Source organism: Cupressus sempervirens, chromosome 11 (genome assembly GCF_028749045.1).
Source record: "Cupressus sempervirens isolate cs-2001-9-10 chromosome 11, ASM2874904v1, whole genome shotgun sequence".
NCBI classification, from domain to species: Eukaryota; Viridiplantae; Streptophyta; class Pinopsida; order Cupressales; family Cupressaceae; genus Cupressus; species Cupressus sempervirens.
Window position 1 is genome coordinate 751796783 of NC_143128.1, and position 16243 is coordinate 751813025.

At 37.9% G+C, this 16243-nt stretch overlaps 1 protein-coding gene across 3 annotated transcripts in view; it reads right to left on the minus strand.

Moving 5' to 3' along the window:
* LOC149531783 (uncharacterized) overlaps positions 1-16243 on the minus strand; it is a 228612-nt gene that overhangs the window by 158533 nt on the left and 53836 nt on the right. For all 3 annotated transcript variants that reach the window (XR_016359263.1, XM_089811893.1, XM_089811894.1), the window contains exon 8: positions 13330-13760. Coding sequence is in view for 2 of the 3 variants with exons in the window: in XM_089811893.1 (XP_089668019.1) it covers positions 13330-13760 (431 nt within the window). In the remaining variant the exon portion in view is untranslated. The remainder of the gene's footprint in view (positions 1-13329; positions 13761-16243) is intronic.

The following is a 16243-nucleotide window of genomic DNA, read 5'->3' on the forward strand; positions in this document are numbered from 1 at the left end:
TTTGGTGAACTTAGAAACAGCTCTATTATTGTGGAAATCAAATTCAGTGAATGAAACCCCTGCTGAGAGGGAGTCCCAACGTTCATTTGTGTTATGTACTAAACTGAGTTATTCTCTAAGAGGGAGAAGTTTGAGGTAAAATCCCTTCTTAATTCGTTGTCCTCTGCAGGAGTGAGATGAAAGCCCTTGTCAATAAGTTCTTCTCTGCGAGAGAAGTTCAAGGTGAAATCCCTTGCTCCACCCTCTGCAAGTAGGTACGGTGGACCACCCAAAACAAGTAGGCATGGTGGAAATGCATTCCTCTCTAGGAGATGCTTGAGCTAAAAGCCCTCGTCCCACCATCTGTGAGTAGGTACAATAGACCACCCTCTACGAGTAGGCATGGTGGAAATGCATCCTTCTCTAGGAGAAGTTTGAGATGAAAGACCACCCTCCACGAGTAGGTATGGTGGACCACCCTCTATGACTAGCATTGGTGGAATTCGTGTGTGTAACTCCATGACATAATTTTATGTGCTTATAAAGTAACCACGGTAAATTATATTATGCTGAGATAACATGTTTTTATCTATATAATGAGAATATATCATTGACATCTTTGATTACAACTATGTAAGTCTATCATACTAAAGATATCACTCTTGCTGAGGGGGCGAATTGAAGAGTATAGTTGCAATGGAGATATTTATCTCTGATTTGTTGAAGATTGTACCTGTGATAGAGACCTTTACTTCTGATTTTGCTATATGTTGAAATAGAAATAATACCTTTGTATTGTGTCAATAGCTGGAGAAGATATTTATGATAATATTTGAGATAATCTTATATGAAGAGACATGTGTCATATGAGGAATCATGCGTTTGGGAATATGAAGAGTCTTGTATTTGGAAATTGAAGAGATTTTTTGTTGTGATATGAAGGGTCTCTCAATTCAATATATGTATATTGATTTGTGTGATTATGCACAACATCAAGTGGAAAGCATTGTACTTGAACATTTTTATATCAATAAAAGAGATATTCTTCTAGTGTGGTTGGGTTTTCTCCCTTTAAGTTGAAGGATCTTCCCAGGATAAATTGTTGTTGTCTCTTTGTGCCTTATTGTTCTTCATTTGTTTATTGTTGTTTATCTTTATTTTTGGGAAAAACTTTAACACAGTTGGCAAAAATTAAGAAGTTGACCGGTTTGGAGTAGTTGGAAATTGGTTACAATTGTTTAAAACTTCCTAACTATATGGATTGGATTGATCCATTTGGAGCCTTCCATGAAAGCCCTTTCATTTGGGCAATTTGTGGTTGGCAACGTCTAAAGTGGAAAACTTATTTAAGAACATAATGTATTCAATGGTTATTGTAATAAGAGTGTTTTTATGAGCATCATCGATGAAGAAGTTTACAAGATGTTGTTATGAATAAATGAGAATGAGTGAGCATTGACTTCTTATACATAATGATGCTCTGAGTTGGGTGGCAATCTACAACATTACCATCCAAACAGAAAGTCCTAATCTCTCAATAGCAATAGCAAAGCAAGCTGAATCAACCATGAATACAGTCATTGAAGACAATTTAGACCTAATTGCAATCTTGGAGCAAGATATCTTCTATGATTGGGGACCATTTGAGTAGGGAATGCTTACGTAACAAAGGGAGCAGCTAGAGGATTTGTTTCAGTTGACATTCGAGGATCTTGATCATATTGGTTCAAAGGGAGAGGACCATATCGAGATGGTTTCTCTAGTCGCCAAGTATACTTAATTTGGACTGTGACTTCTCCAACTTTGTCATGAGATGGAAGTTCGTCAGTCAAAATGTAGAAATCAGAGGACCATGATTCATGGGATAAAGCTACATACGTGTAGGTTAGAAGGCCTTTATGCGGACATCTAGATTGTGATATTTTAGGATAGATGAATAATTGTTGGAATGAGAAGCATTCAAGAGAAGAACTTGGCACATCCTATGTGAAAGTCAGTCGAGATAAAGAATCAAGACACAACTTGCTTCCATAAGGCTGAATTGGTGGCACATATCTAGATCAATATCTTTGAAGAGGAAGAATTAACATTTAGAGGGAGTTTGCTAATCCATCACAGGCAACCCTGCACAAGGAGATCAAAAGATTGATATCAAATTCAAAGAGAGTTTGACAATCCATTAAAGGAAACCTTGGACGAGGAGGTCAAAAGGTTGATGTCAAATTCAAAGGGAGTCTGACATTTCACCAAAAACAACCTTAAGCGAGGAGGTCAAAAGATTTATATCTGTTATAGACAAAGCCAGATCACCATGACGATCTTCTTAATGCAATCTCCTTTGTGCAAGAAAAGTTTGACGTGCAATCCCTTGTTACTAGATTCTTCTCTGTGGGGGAGAAGTTTGAGGTGTCATCCCTTGATGCATTTTTCTCTAAGACAGAGAAATTTGAGTTATCGACCCTTCTAGCATTTTTCTCAAAAACCGAGAAATTTGAGCTATCAACCCTTGTAAGATTTTTCTCTAAGAAAAAAAATTTAAGGTGTCAATCCTTGTAATGCATTCTTCTGATCTATAAGAGAGAAGTTTGAGGTAGAAGCCCTTTTTCTAACCTCTAGGAGTAAGCCATGGTGGATGTCATGTGAGAGAATCCATGACTTATCATTCTTTTCTAGAAGCTTCAGGCGAAATCCCTTGCTCCACACCCTCTAATAGAAGTTACGGTGGATCCAACATCTGGGATAAGCCATGGTGAAAGCCATGTTAGAAAATCCATGGCTTAGCACTTGTGTTTAATCACCCTATGGGAGTAGCCATTGTGAATGTCACAATGAGTTGATGACAAAAAAAGGCCTAGCACTTGTGTTTAATCACTCTATTGGAGTATCCATTGTGAATGTCACAATGAGATGAGATGAATTGCTTTAGGAATTGTACGAGCTTTTTGAACCTATGAGAAGTTGTTACATGATTAATATAAGCCAAGGAAGGCGAAAAAAGGGATCAGAGAGGGGATAGAACTAATGTACTGATCTAAGATTCAAAAACAATTTCAGTTTCCTGCACATGTTGTTCATTTGTTCTTAGTTTGGAATCTATATTCTATTGCAATGGGAAGTGATCTAGGATTGTTCCTACAAGTTATTTATGTATGTTTGGATCCACTCGAGGCATTAGAACATTTTATACAATCACCTTTGATGGACTGATTTGTGAACAGCGTTTGGAAAACCCTTAATTTGAGAGTCTCGATGTGATCTCAGACCCATTCTACTTTCTGTTTGGTCTCTGCTCCTTGTAGAATACACCACATGTGATGTAAGATATATCATAATAACAAAATCATACATCTTACATCCTTCTCTCATCCTGATGATGGATCACAGAGTGTGATCCGAAACATTGATGATAAAAAATAAGAATAAAAACATATGCAATCAAATCCAAAAGCATACTCTCATTAGCAATGGATTGTGGAAATTTGATATTATTAAGGGATAAAGTGTTAAGGGATGATCACCAAGGAGAAGGGATTGTTTGCCTTGAGAAAAGGCACAATGTGTGTGTACAGGTTTAGGATCTGAAGATCTACCTCTACACGGGCAACATTTCATGTTGGAATGGGTCAAGATATCAGTTGGTCCTAGAAGTAATTGGAAGAGTGGATTTGAGGAGGCCCTAGTTTTGTAGCCCATTTTGGTGAGGGTTTGTATGTTAGCCCCTTGAATGTGTGCAGCTAATTAAACAAGTGTAAGAATCCTTGGCTTGGTGATGAGATAAGACACTGTTGAGAGTTTGAGGTTTGGGTTGTGAGTTTTGAAGGTATTTGCTTTTTGAAATTGTTCTAATTAGGCTTAGAATTGTGACAAATTGCCCTATTTTGTACAGCGGCTGCAAAGGAGTGGTGTGTGTTTTAAGGACATGTTATGCAACTTTGAAAAGGGTATTTGAATCACTAATTTGTTTTCCACGTGTTTTGCAAGGTTTGGGAGTTAAGTCCAAAAAAACAGAGCTTGAAAAAGTAATAGGGGAAATAGGCCTAGAAAGTGCCTAGTTAAGAGTTTTGGTGGAGTGCAAGGCAAGAGAATCCCCTAAGGAGATGTCTTAGCCCCCAGCAAATAATCACATAGTGCAAACACAACAACAAAGCAAGATCTGATACCAAATCACAACACTATATTCATAAATATATTTGTTTACATGCAATGTGTAGGGTTGTAAGGCCTTCCCAGTTACAGCCAAATACAACAGCAATTACAATAACAGTTATGCATGATCCCTCAAGATCCAATCCAAACACTAATCCTAGCTAGTCCAAATCCACATCCTGGTAGAAACCTCCAAGGAAATCTCAACTTGTGCTCGCAAGCCCACCAAGCAATCTCCTAGTTTTCCAAGCCATAGCTACTAGCCTTCTCAAAGTTCGCTCCTACGTTTCATCCTTTTCTCCAAGCTGGATGACAATCACTAATCCACTCCTCCGAATGAATGAATGCCTAAAGACTCCCCAAGACCCCCTACTTATACCCAACTAAGCCACAAGTTGGCCCAATTCATTACAAATTAAATTAAATCCTAACATTAAATATATGTTGAGCCGCAAGTCAGCCTCCAACAGCTATTAAATACGAAAACGCCTTAAAAGGCTTACAACACAAATTAAATGCACATAGGAGAGACAACCAAGACCCAAATAGGTCCACACAAACTCCTAGATCAATCCACGTCATGATCACATGCTACATGCATTAAATGCTTCAACTCGATCAAGAAAACCTGCAAGAACTCCAATCAGTACCAACACACTCTCGAGTGTCAACAAACTCCCAAGCATTGTCGAGCAACCAACACATGCCGAGCAACTAAGACATGTAGAGCACAACCATTTCCAAGAAACAATATATGTCGAGCTTCCAACAACGAACGAGCCCCTTCCATGACCGAGCTCCTCAGCCACAACTATACCCATCAACTACGAAGCACCATTGTTTGGTGAGCGCGTCCACAACCCTAGCCAAAATACCTCCAACATATAGAATTGCTAAAAACCCTAGGATGCTCCTGCATCAGAGACTCCAAGTTCGAAAAGATGTTCTCAATAGCTGGAAGAACATCTTCTAAGATTCAGCACATAAATCCAAAACTAGTTCTTCACATACATGTCCTCCAAGTCCTCAACTTATACACCCTTTCCCTTGATCTTATTCAGCTTCCTCACATCCATCCTCGGTGTGCTACAGGTCTGCTTTCCATGTTGATCTCCAACCTTCTCAAAATCTTTCGCATGCTCACATGCTACATGCATTAAATGCTTCAACTCGATCAAGAAAACCTGCAAGAACTCCAATCAGTACCAACACACTCTCGAGTGTCAACAAACTCCCAAGCATTGTCGAGCAACCAACACATGCCGAGCAACTAAGACATGTAGAGCACAACCATTGCCAAGAAACAAAATATGTCGAGCTTCCAACAACGAACAAGCCCCTTCCATGACCGGGCTCCTCAGCCACAACTATACCCATCAACTACGAAGCACCATTGTTTGGTGAGCGCGTCCACAACCCTAGCCAAAATACCTCCAACATATAGAATTGCTAAAAACCCTAGGATGCTCCTGCATCAGACACTCCAAGTTCGAAAAGATGTTCTCAATAGCTGGAAGAATATCTTCTAAGATTCAGCACATAAATCCAAAACTAGTTCTTCACATACATGTCCTCCAAGTCCTCAACTTATACACCCTTTCCCTTGATCTCATTCAGCTTCCTCACATCCATCCTCAGTGTGCTACAGGTCTGCTTTCCATGTTGATCTCCAACCTTCTCAAAATCTTTCAACTCAACTCAGCTACCAGTACTCAAGTTCTTTCGACCGAGTTCTTCATTCTACAAAATGCTTCCTAACACCTTTCTTAACAGTAAACACATTTTTGACACAATCACGGACAACCCTTCAATCATACTGCCAAAGTCTACCAAACAACTCATGACAACAATTCATGTCCATAATATCACACAACACTTGATCCTTATACTGCCCAATCTGGAAATCAACAAGGCATTGCTCCCTCGCTTCCAAAGCATAGTCACCGTGCAACCAACCAATCCTATAAGGATAGGGATGTCTCATTCTCTTCAAACCAAGTTTCTGAACCATCTCCTCAGCAACAAGGTTATCAGTACTACCACCATCCACAATCACCTTGCAAATTTTACCATCAGACTTATAACAAGTCCTGAACAAACTAATCCTCTGACAAGATTTCATTGTCCTCTAGCTAATCAGCACTTGCGGAGCTAGCAAACTCTCTCTCCTTGCTCAAGTTGACTGTCTTGGACTTCAACCTCATTCACAACAACAGCTCTCCTACCATGAGGACATTCAAATGATCTATGCCCTACTTCACCACATCTGTAGCAAGTACCTCTAAACTCACCTCCACCTGTCCTCCTCTTATGATCAACAAGTTTTGGTTCATCTCACTTGGTTTAGCTTTTGCTGGCCTATCCTGCATCTCCTTCCCTCTAGCATTACCTTGATTTTTCCTCAACAACTTATCTTCTGCCTCCAAGGCATACTGATAAGCATCCTCAACCAAATCAATATTCAACATGCCAACCTCGTCTTGGATACTAAATCTCAAACCATTAATGTACCGAGCTATCTTCTCCTTTGACAATTATCTATGCTCAAACCGAATAGTCAACTTGTAGAACTCCTCAGTATAATCTTTCATAGTCATATCCTTTTGCTTTAGATTTTGCAAACTCTTAAACATCTCAAGCTCATAACAGCAAGAATGTACTTAGCTTTCAACTTAATTACCATCAATCTCCATCTAGTGATCTTCATTTCACCTTCCTCCTCTGTCTCTTTGCAGTTCTTTCCACCAAAGAGCAGTATGTCCTTTCAACTTAGTTTATGCCAACCTTACTCTAAACGGATCTCCAATATCCTTTAGCTCAAAGTAATCTTCTAATTCACCAATCCAATCAATCAGGTCTTCAGGAGTCAAAGTACCTGAGAAATTAGAAACCTCCATCTTATGCTTCAGCCTCAACTGAGATCCAGGTCTAGCAAACTGACCAGCCCTAGTTCCAATAGGTCTCTCCACACGATCAGTTCTATCCTCACCACTTGATCCAGCTATTTTAAAGTCTTCAACAACTTCCTCATAACCATCTTCAATACCCACATGCCGAGGTACACCACCTAAAGCACTCACAATTTCAGCAATCATGTCACTCTTCATCAATGCGATCTCAGATCTAAAACTAGCTTTAACCTCCTCCATTTCAGATCTAAAACCTGCTTTAACCTTCAAAAGGTCCTTTCTTCTACAGCATCACTAAGATCATCAATTGCCCTAGGGTCCAATCTTCTTGGAGGCATCTTCCAAGATTTTCGCAAACCCAAAGCAATAAATCCACAAATCCAAAAGATCAATCAGCTCCACTAGATCAACCTTCTCTTCCAACCTTCACCCAAGTCCTGGTGCAAACTGCCTCAACTTCGGCGATCTATCTACACACTCAGGAACACCTTCACTCTGATACCACCTCATGGAGTGCAAGGCAGGAGAATCCCCAAAGGAGATGTCCTAGCCCCCAGCAAATAACCACATAGCAGAAACACAACAAAGCAAGATCTAATACCAAATCACAACACTATATTCATAAATATAACTGTTTACAATGTACATGCAATGTGTCAAGTTGTAAGGCCTTCCCGATTATGGCCAAATACAACAGCAATTACAATAACAGTTCTACAAGATCCCTCAAGATCCAATCCAAACACTAATCCCAGCTAGTCCAAATCCACACCCTAGTAGAAACCTCCAAAGAAATCTCAACTTGTGCTCGCAAGCCCACCAAGCAATCTCCTGATTTTTCAAGCCATAGCTACTAGCCTTCTCAAAATTCGCTCCTACAGTTCATCTTCTTCTCCGAGTTGGATGACAATCACTGATCCACTCCTATGAATGAACGAATGCCTAAAGACTCCCCAAGACCCCCTACTTATACCCAACTAAGCCACAAGCCAGCCCAATTAATTACAAATTAAATTAAATCCTAACATTAAATATATGTTAAGCCACAAGTCAGCCTCCAACAGATATTAAATACCAAAACACCTTAAAAGGCTTGCAACACAAAATAAATGCACATAAGAGAGAACCAAGACCCAAATAGGTCCACACAAACTCCCAAATCAATCCACGTCACGATCACAAGCTACATGCATTAAATGCTTCAACACGATCAAGAAAACCCGCAAGAGCTCCAGTTGGCACCAACACACTATTGAGTGTCATCAAACTCCCAAGCACTGTCGACCAACCAACACATGCCGAGCAACTAACACCATAGTTTAAAATATCGTTGTTTTATCGCCAATAAGTTAACTTCTCGCAATAAGTTTCAAGCAGCGAGAAAACTTGAGTTTTTATCGCTATTTTGGAGGGCCAAGATTTTGTACTTATCATAGCGAGAAGTCAGCGATATATCGCCAATTTCTCGTGATAACTTGCAAACTTGTCACAGGCGGCATCCAGTAAATACCTATGCCAAAAAACAACATTTTATTGTTTTGTTTACTACGTTCGGCATCTTGGGTAGAGAAGGGTTTTGGAGCAGCACATAAGTGTTTGGCATCGATTTGTAGTGATTTCTAATGGATTAGGAGCGGATTCAAAGTGGATTTGAAGCTCTTTCCAAGCAAATCCTGATCCACAAGTAAGTTTCTCAATTTTTGGTTCTTTTGAGTTAAATTTATTTTTGTCTTCCCATAGTTGCATATCTTGCATCTAACTTAATTAAGACTCTAGGAATACCATTTGTAATGTTCTCCAATACGTTTTAGAGTGTAATGACAAAGACCTAACACCATCTTTTTGCAATTTTTCTAAAAACAATCAAGTTTTTCTCAATAATTTCAAAACCTAAAAGCTAATACATTTTTTGTTTTATTCTCCAATTTTTTAGCAAATATGGATTCCTCTACATTTGAGTCAGCTGCAGCATCTCCCAATGGTCTCGTAGCATATCCATGTGGATTCATAGGCATGCACCCTAAAGGGGCTAAAGACTTTGCATGGAAATTTGCCTTTGAAGGAACAGAGTATAATAGTGTCATATGCATAAAATGTGAAAAACAAATCTGTGGAGGCATATCTCGTTTGAAGTACCACCTTGCTAGTATAGAAAAGCGTGACACAGGGATTTGTGATGCGACAACGGAGGAAATAAAAAAGGGACATGATTGCTTTGCTTAGTGCCCAAGAAGAGAAGAAGTGGAAAAGGGAAAGGGCAAAATTGGCCATGAGGGCAACCATTTACGAATCGCAAGGTATGTTTCCTTTTAAGAACCATTTATTATTTACTAATCACAACTAATGATTGTGCTAAAACAATTATCATGATTCATAATGAAATGATGTGGGTTGTGTCCTGTCACTAAGTATCCCGGTCACCCTTGATGAAAAAGAAGAAGCACTTGAGGGGATAGTGGGCTCTTTTCATGGATCCATGCACAAAACACACTTACCCGTGGCAACTCCTCGGGCTCAACTTCCACATCTGTTCGTTCTAGTAGACCACAAAACTCTTCTATTGATGGTTACTTTGTGCATAGAAACACACCCGGAGCACAACCATCATTGGAGGGTACTGAATCGAACCGTGATGTGCATGACCAACTTGACATTCAATGTGCTGATTTTTTATTTTTTAACAAGCTCTCCATCAATGTTGCAACAAGTCCATATTTTCCAAATTTTGTGACTAGTTGTATGGTAGCGGGAATGAGCTACAAGCCACCTACTCCTGCAGCCTTGAGTGGGAGGTACTTCACATGTTTCAAACTTTAATACTTTTACAGTTTTACAATTTACTTGTTTTTGTTGAAAGTAATTTCTCTTAATCAAAGTGGTGTACTTAATCTCATTTTTTATTTTGTGCTTGTAGATTGTTGAAAGATGTTATTTCTAGGGGTAAAGACGTGGTTGAAGAGAAAAAGTTAGAATGGAAACAGTATGGCTGCACCGTACTTTTAGATGGATGGACAGATGGAAGAAACCTTACCATCATCACCTTTTTAGTTTCTTGCAAGGATCAAGTAGTCTTTCTTAAATCTTTGGATGCCTTGGACAAGATAAAGACGGCTAAGACTTTGGCTCGAATGCTAGAGAATGTTGTAATGGAGGTTGCGGCTGAAAATGTGGTGCAAATCATAACCGACAATACAGTGGCATATGTGGCAATGGGTAGGATCTTACAAGAAAAGCATAACACACTCCTTTGGTCTCCTTGTGCAGCGCATGTTATTGACCCTCTTTTAAAAGATATAGGGAAATTGGATTGGGTGACACTAGTTGTAGAGGAAGCAAGGAAGATAACAAAATATATCTACAATCACCCTTGGGTCCTTCGCTTGATGAGAGACTACACCAAAGACAAGGAGTTGGTTAGACCCGCAGTCACAAGATTTGCAACGATTTTTATTACGTTGCAAAGTGTTCTTCATCATATGAATCCTTTGAGGTTGATGTTTGTGTGTCCAAAATGGCTATAGTCAAGTTATTCAAAGAAGGTCGATGGGTAGAGTGTTGCACACATTGTGTTTGACATCCAGTTTTTTTATCAAGCTACAAAAATTGTGTATGTAACTTGGAAACTTCAAAATTTGATTTTTTTTGGTACTTATTAATCAAGTCTTACATTATTAATTTATAACCCTACCCTCTAATTAGTAATTGTTTTCTACTTTTCAATTGTAGGTGGTGAAGCCCTTGGTTAGAGTTCTTCGCTTGGTAGATGGGGAACAAACCCCAATGGGGTCCCTTTATGAGGCCATGGATAGGGTGAAAGAGGTTGTAAGAAATAAGTATAAGGGAGTGAGCCTAAAATTTCAGCCCTTATGGGATACTATTGATAGGAGATGGAGCAATCAACTCCACCAACCCATTCATGCAACAGGGTATTTCCTCAACCCTTGTTACCACTTCTCTCCATCATATGCGGATCCCAATGGAGAGGTCATAGAGGGCTTCAATGGATGCACGCAGAAGATGGTCCCTGACATTGCGGTGAGAGACCTCATTATGGTCAAGATGGAAGTGTATCAAAATGCAACGAGCAAACTATCCTCCTCAGCCTTGGCAAAGAGAGGCAAACACACTCAAACCCCAAGTACAATATTTGAAATTTGGAGTCTCTCACATGCATGATAAGTAGATAAATAAGCTACAAAACTTGTCCTCATCTTTCTTTCTAACTCTTTAATATTTATCTTGCAAATGGCTGGTGGCGAAATTGGGGTGGTAATGTCCCAAATCTGCTTGCTCTTCACATCTTATGTCAGCCTTGTAGCTCATCTAGTTGTGAGCGTAATTAGAGCTTGTTCAAATCTATTCACACAAAGAAGAAGAACAAGTTGGCACAAAAATGCCTAAATGACCTTGTCTTTCTGCATTATAACCTCAAGTTGCGCAAAAGAAAGGTGATGGCAGCAGTAACTAAGCCACTTGATCTGGATGACATAGATCCTTTTGGCGATTGGACAGCACAAGAGCAGCCTGCACTGTGCACTGAGGATGAAATATATGAGTTGGAAAGAGAGGAGGGCAGTTTTGCAGTGGGACTAGATGACATTCAGGAGGAGGGTAGTGAGAGTGAGGACAGTGACAGTAAGCACAATGATAGTGAGGATGAGGATGAGGATGATGAGGAGTCATTACTAGGGCCAACACCAACACCACCACAGACAAGTGCTATGGCTAGAGCTGCTAGACCCCCTCCCTCTCCCATAGTTTTTACTAGCACTACTGGGATAGGGAAGAGGAAGATGTAGACTAGTTTCATATTGAGCTTGACATTTGTATTTGCCTATATTTTGACAAAGACGATTTAGTATTTACTATTTGTAGCTTGTTTCGGAGTTCATAGTCTGTGGCTACATCAGCATTCCACATGAGGGTGCAATTTTGTTGCTTATTGCATTTATATATATCTAGATCAGCTTGTTTGGTTTGTTTACTCATTTACTGCCTCGATACATGCATCTACTTATTAAATTTTGTGAAAAAAATGCATTTTTAATTAAATTAAAGTCATTTTTTAAATTCCAGATATTTTCCTGAGAAGTTGCCGATTTCTCTCCAATATTTGTCGAGAAAATTTTTTCTGGCTTCGCCAAGAAGTGGCAGAGAATTGAACTATGACTAACGCATGTCGAGCACAACAGGTGTCGAGCAACAGAAGATGTCGAGCTCCCAACAACGACCAAGCCCCTTCAATGACCAAGCTCCTCGGCCACAACTATACCCATTAGTGACCAGCATTGTTTGGTGACTGAGTCCACAACTCCTAGCCAAAATACCTCCAACATACAGGATTGCTAAAAACCCTAGGATGCTCCAGCATCAGGTTTATTTATCAAATTGATAAGTGGGTGTCAGAAACCAGTTGAGTCATGTTGTGTGGGATATAAAAAACCCTAGAAAGTGGAGAACCAAGTTGGGAAGGCTGAAGTCAAGTTTTGACACCTTGGAGGGATTTAGTGTTGAAGGACTATTGAATATACTTTGGGTTTTGAAGACCAAATTGCGAAAGACCATACTACTCTGCATCAAGGTCTCTAGCAATTGATCTTTGCAAGCTAATTTCCCCTATTTCATAAGATTTGAAAAAAGCGGACATCACACATCTTCAAATACCTCGCTCCTATTTTTGAAAATTGCCATACCTGTACTGGTACTAGTCTCTGGAGTCTCCAGGTGCAACCTTGTAAATTTAAAGTAGTCTCTACCATTCTAACAGGGTACATAAAAATATACAACAGTGCAAACATTCAAAGCATTTTATATATTTTATGAAGCAATGCATGGACTTTATATTAGCTACAGTAGTCACACTGTTATATATTTTTTCCTGCTTTCCATTTATCATGACATATTATATAGTTTACAAAGCAATACAGGGATTTTCTATTGGGTCCAGATATCACACATTAATATATTTTATCTTGCTGCTCCACTTATCATACAAGTATTTCTAAACTTTTTTATTAATGTGCAAGTCTGTATCATATTTATTCGAACAAATAGAACAAACGAGTAAAAGATGGAACCTGTAACTTCTATCCAACGTGAGGCAGTTGAAACTGACTCAAAGTAGGCCAATATGGGGAAAAAGTTATAGTGTATCAAAAGACATGAAATAAACCTCGTTTATTAACTAAGGGTAGAAAGTTATGAACAACACACAATAGACTAGTCATGAGGACAAATAAATTGCATTTAGTAAAGATGCTAATAAATGTATCACACAAAAGATATAAGTAAATACCTGCGAGAATAACATTCCTTCTGTGTTCAAAATTATTTAATAGCCATTTCACTCCCTGTAGCTGGTAATCATGAAGGATCCCACCCTTCAGATAGCTTGGTTGTTCCTTCATCCTCGCTGAAAAAAGATGCCCGCTGTCAACTGCGACACAATTGTTAGCTTTCTGATGTCTTTCAACCAGCTTATCAGCACTTCCCAATAACTCTTCATCACAACTATCTTCCCATGTTGCATCACAGTAATCAAGACCCATCCACTTCACAAGAAATTCATACTTCCCATTTTTCTCTGAACTTGATAAATTGGCCTTTTCAATCTTACGTGCACTGTCACTGCCAAGTACCTTTTCTCGGCATGCTATAACACGATCAATTTTAAACCACTCTGGTTTTCGTTCATCAATATATGTTTGAGCAGATCCACCATTGAGTCTAATGACATAACAAAAATTTGCCTCAGCAATAATATAAAAAATGATATTTAAATTATCAGAAATAGCACTGGACAAAGCTTGCACATTATGAAAAAACATACCACTATTTTAAATGTGATCGACCCAAAAGAGAACAATCAAGAAGGTTTAGGTAGAATACAATAATAAATACAAAACCTTCACCAGATATTCTGGACTATTGCCTTAGTAACACATAATTGATAACCCCAAAATTTTAAAAATGGATATTGTCCATTACCCCTATGTGTGCTATTCATACTTCGACTAAAATTGACATGCCAAAAGAATTTCTACATAGAAAATTATTAAATAGATGTAAAATTTGAGAAGGAACAAATCAGTTGGCCAGGTACACAATGGAGGGAAGGAAACGTTGTAATAAAGTAAGTTCTGTACATGCGGCCTGACATAAAAACCTGAAATTGAGCTGCAAAGTCAAGAAAGTTTCAGTAGCATGCAATAAAATATAGGAAACCTTCACAGTTATTCTGGACTATTGCCTTAGTAACACAATCAATTATCCAGAGAATAAGAAATGGATATCGTCCATTACCCCTTTGCATATAGTAATGTCGTTCCTACTTCAATGAAAATTAAAGGCTAAAAGAACTTCTACATTGGAAATACTAGGTAAATATAAAATTTGGGAGTAAACAATAAATTTGCCAGGTAATCAATGTAACGAAGCAAAGTTTGTATTAAAGTAAGTTCCATACATGCAGCCTGACATAAAAACCGGAAATTGTGCTACAAAATCACCTGTGTTAAATATAAAGCCATTTGCACATATTGAAATTTGGAGGCATTCCTCACTAGTCAATAAGAAAGAATTTGGAAAGATGTTTCTAGCTGTGTTTAGAGTTATAGACTAGAATGATAAGATTTAGCCTTGACAATTCGGAAGCACTAAAAGCTGAGCATGCATAGAATTTTAAACAAACAGAAATTACAGAGAAATTTAAATTTTTTAATGAATATTAGCTTGTAAATTAAGTTTTCTTAGACTGCCTTCAGAGTGCACAGCAATCTTGCATATGATGAAAACAAAGTATAGAAGATATAAAATATATAAAAGGGGTCTCAAAATACATGTTTCACAACCTCCTTTGTCCCTCCTTTTTCGCCCCTTGGGCGGACATACACATGTTGAATATTGTACTCGTGTGGCAAAAAAACTTGATTCCAACTGTGCCAAACTATGCAATTTGATTTTTTTAATTTTGACTTAAATCTTCCCAAATAAAATGATACAAACAAAACCTAAACACAATGAGAAAGAGAAATGAAATGTTTTTCTATTTCACATTTTTTAAGTTTTCTTCCAATGCACCTTTAATATTGTTGCATATTGTAGTGTGTTAAATTAACTTTTAATTATTTGTGGCATTTATGTGTTCATATTGCTTTTGCAGTAATGAAAATCTCCTCTAATTGTTGAGTAACAAGGATCACTTCTGCAAATGTAATAATGCTACTATAATTAATTGGTGTATACCAAATGCAGATATGAACGACTTATAAATATGAGAGGAGACATGTCTCTATGGTTAATCATCATTAGATAATATATTAACAATAATATATATATATATATATAACAATACCTATATAAATAATATATATAATATAATATATATATTATAAATAAAATAATAAATAAGTAGATATATTTGTCTAAATGATGACTGCCCAATAACCATATAAGAATTATCTTCAGGTCAATTCAATCCGATTGAAGCTATAATCTTAACACTCCCTCTTAGCTAGGGAGGATTGTTACAGAACACGTTATGCTTTGAACCATATGGAGAGATATCATCTAAATATGATATTCCTATAATGGCATATTAACATATATCCATTAACTTAGATGTTATAATCCAAAGAATGATTCAACAAGAATTATCAATCATATGATATTCATTATACTTATATTCTTTTGGTATGAGCACTGGTATCAAATCCTTGATGCCTACCAAAAGAAGATGTTATATTTTAGAAAAGTGTGTGTTACCTGATCTTTGGCATTCTAGGACAACAATTGAATGTAGTCTATCAGAATCAATGCTTGATACATGAGGAACTATTACAGTATATATATTAATATATACTGGCCGATCAAGGCATGATCATAAGGTATCGAATAGCATGAGATATCAGTATGTGAAGTAAATTAAACATATACATACATATATGTATGTTCCATATGCTGATATCAAATCCATATACTGATATTAGATCCAACCGAACCTATTAGTTTTACGCTCCCTCTTAGCGAGGGAGGATATGATCAATTTCTTAATCTCAATAATCTCATATTCAAGTTTGGATCAAAAAATGCTTATACACAATTATATCACTTTAAGAATATATACTATCTGATTTCCGACACATTTCAAGACACAAACATAGTTGATCAGATAATCAAATCCTGATCTCATGATTTCCAGCTCAACCCAG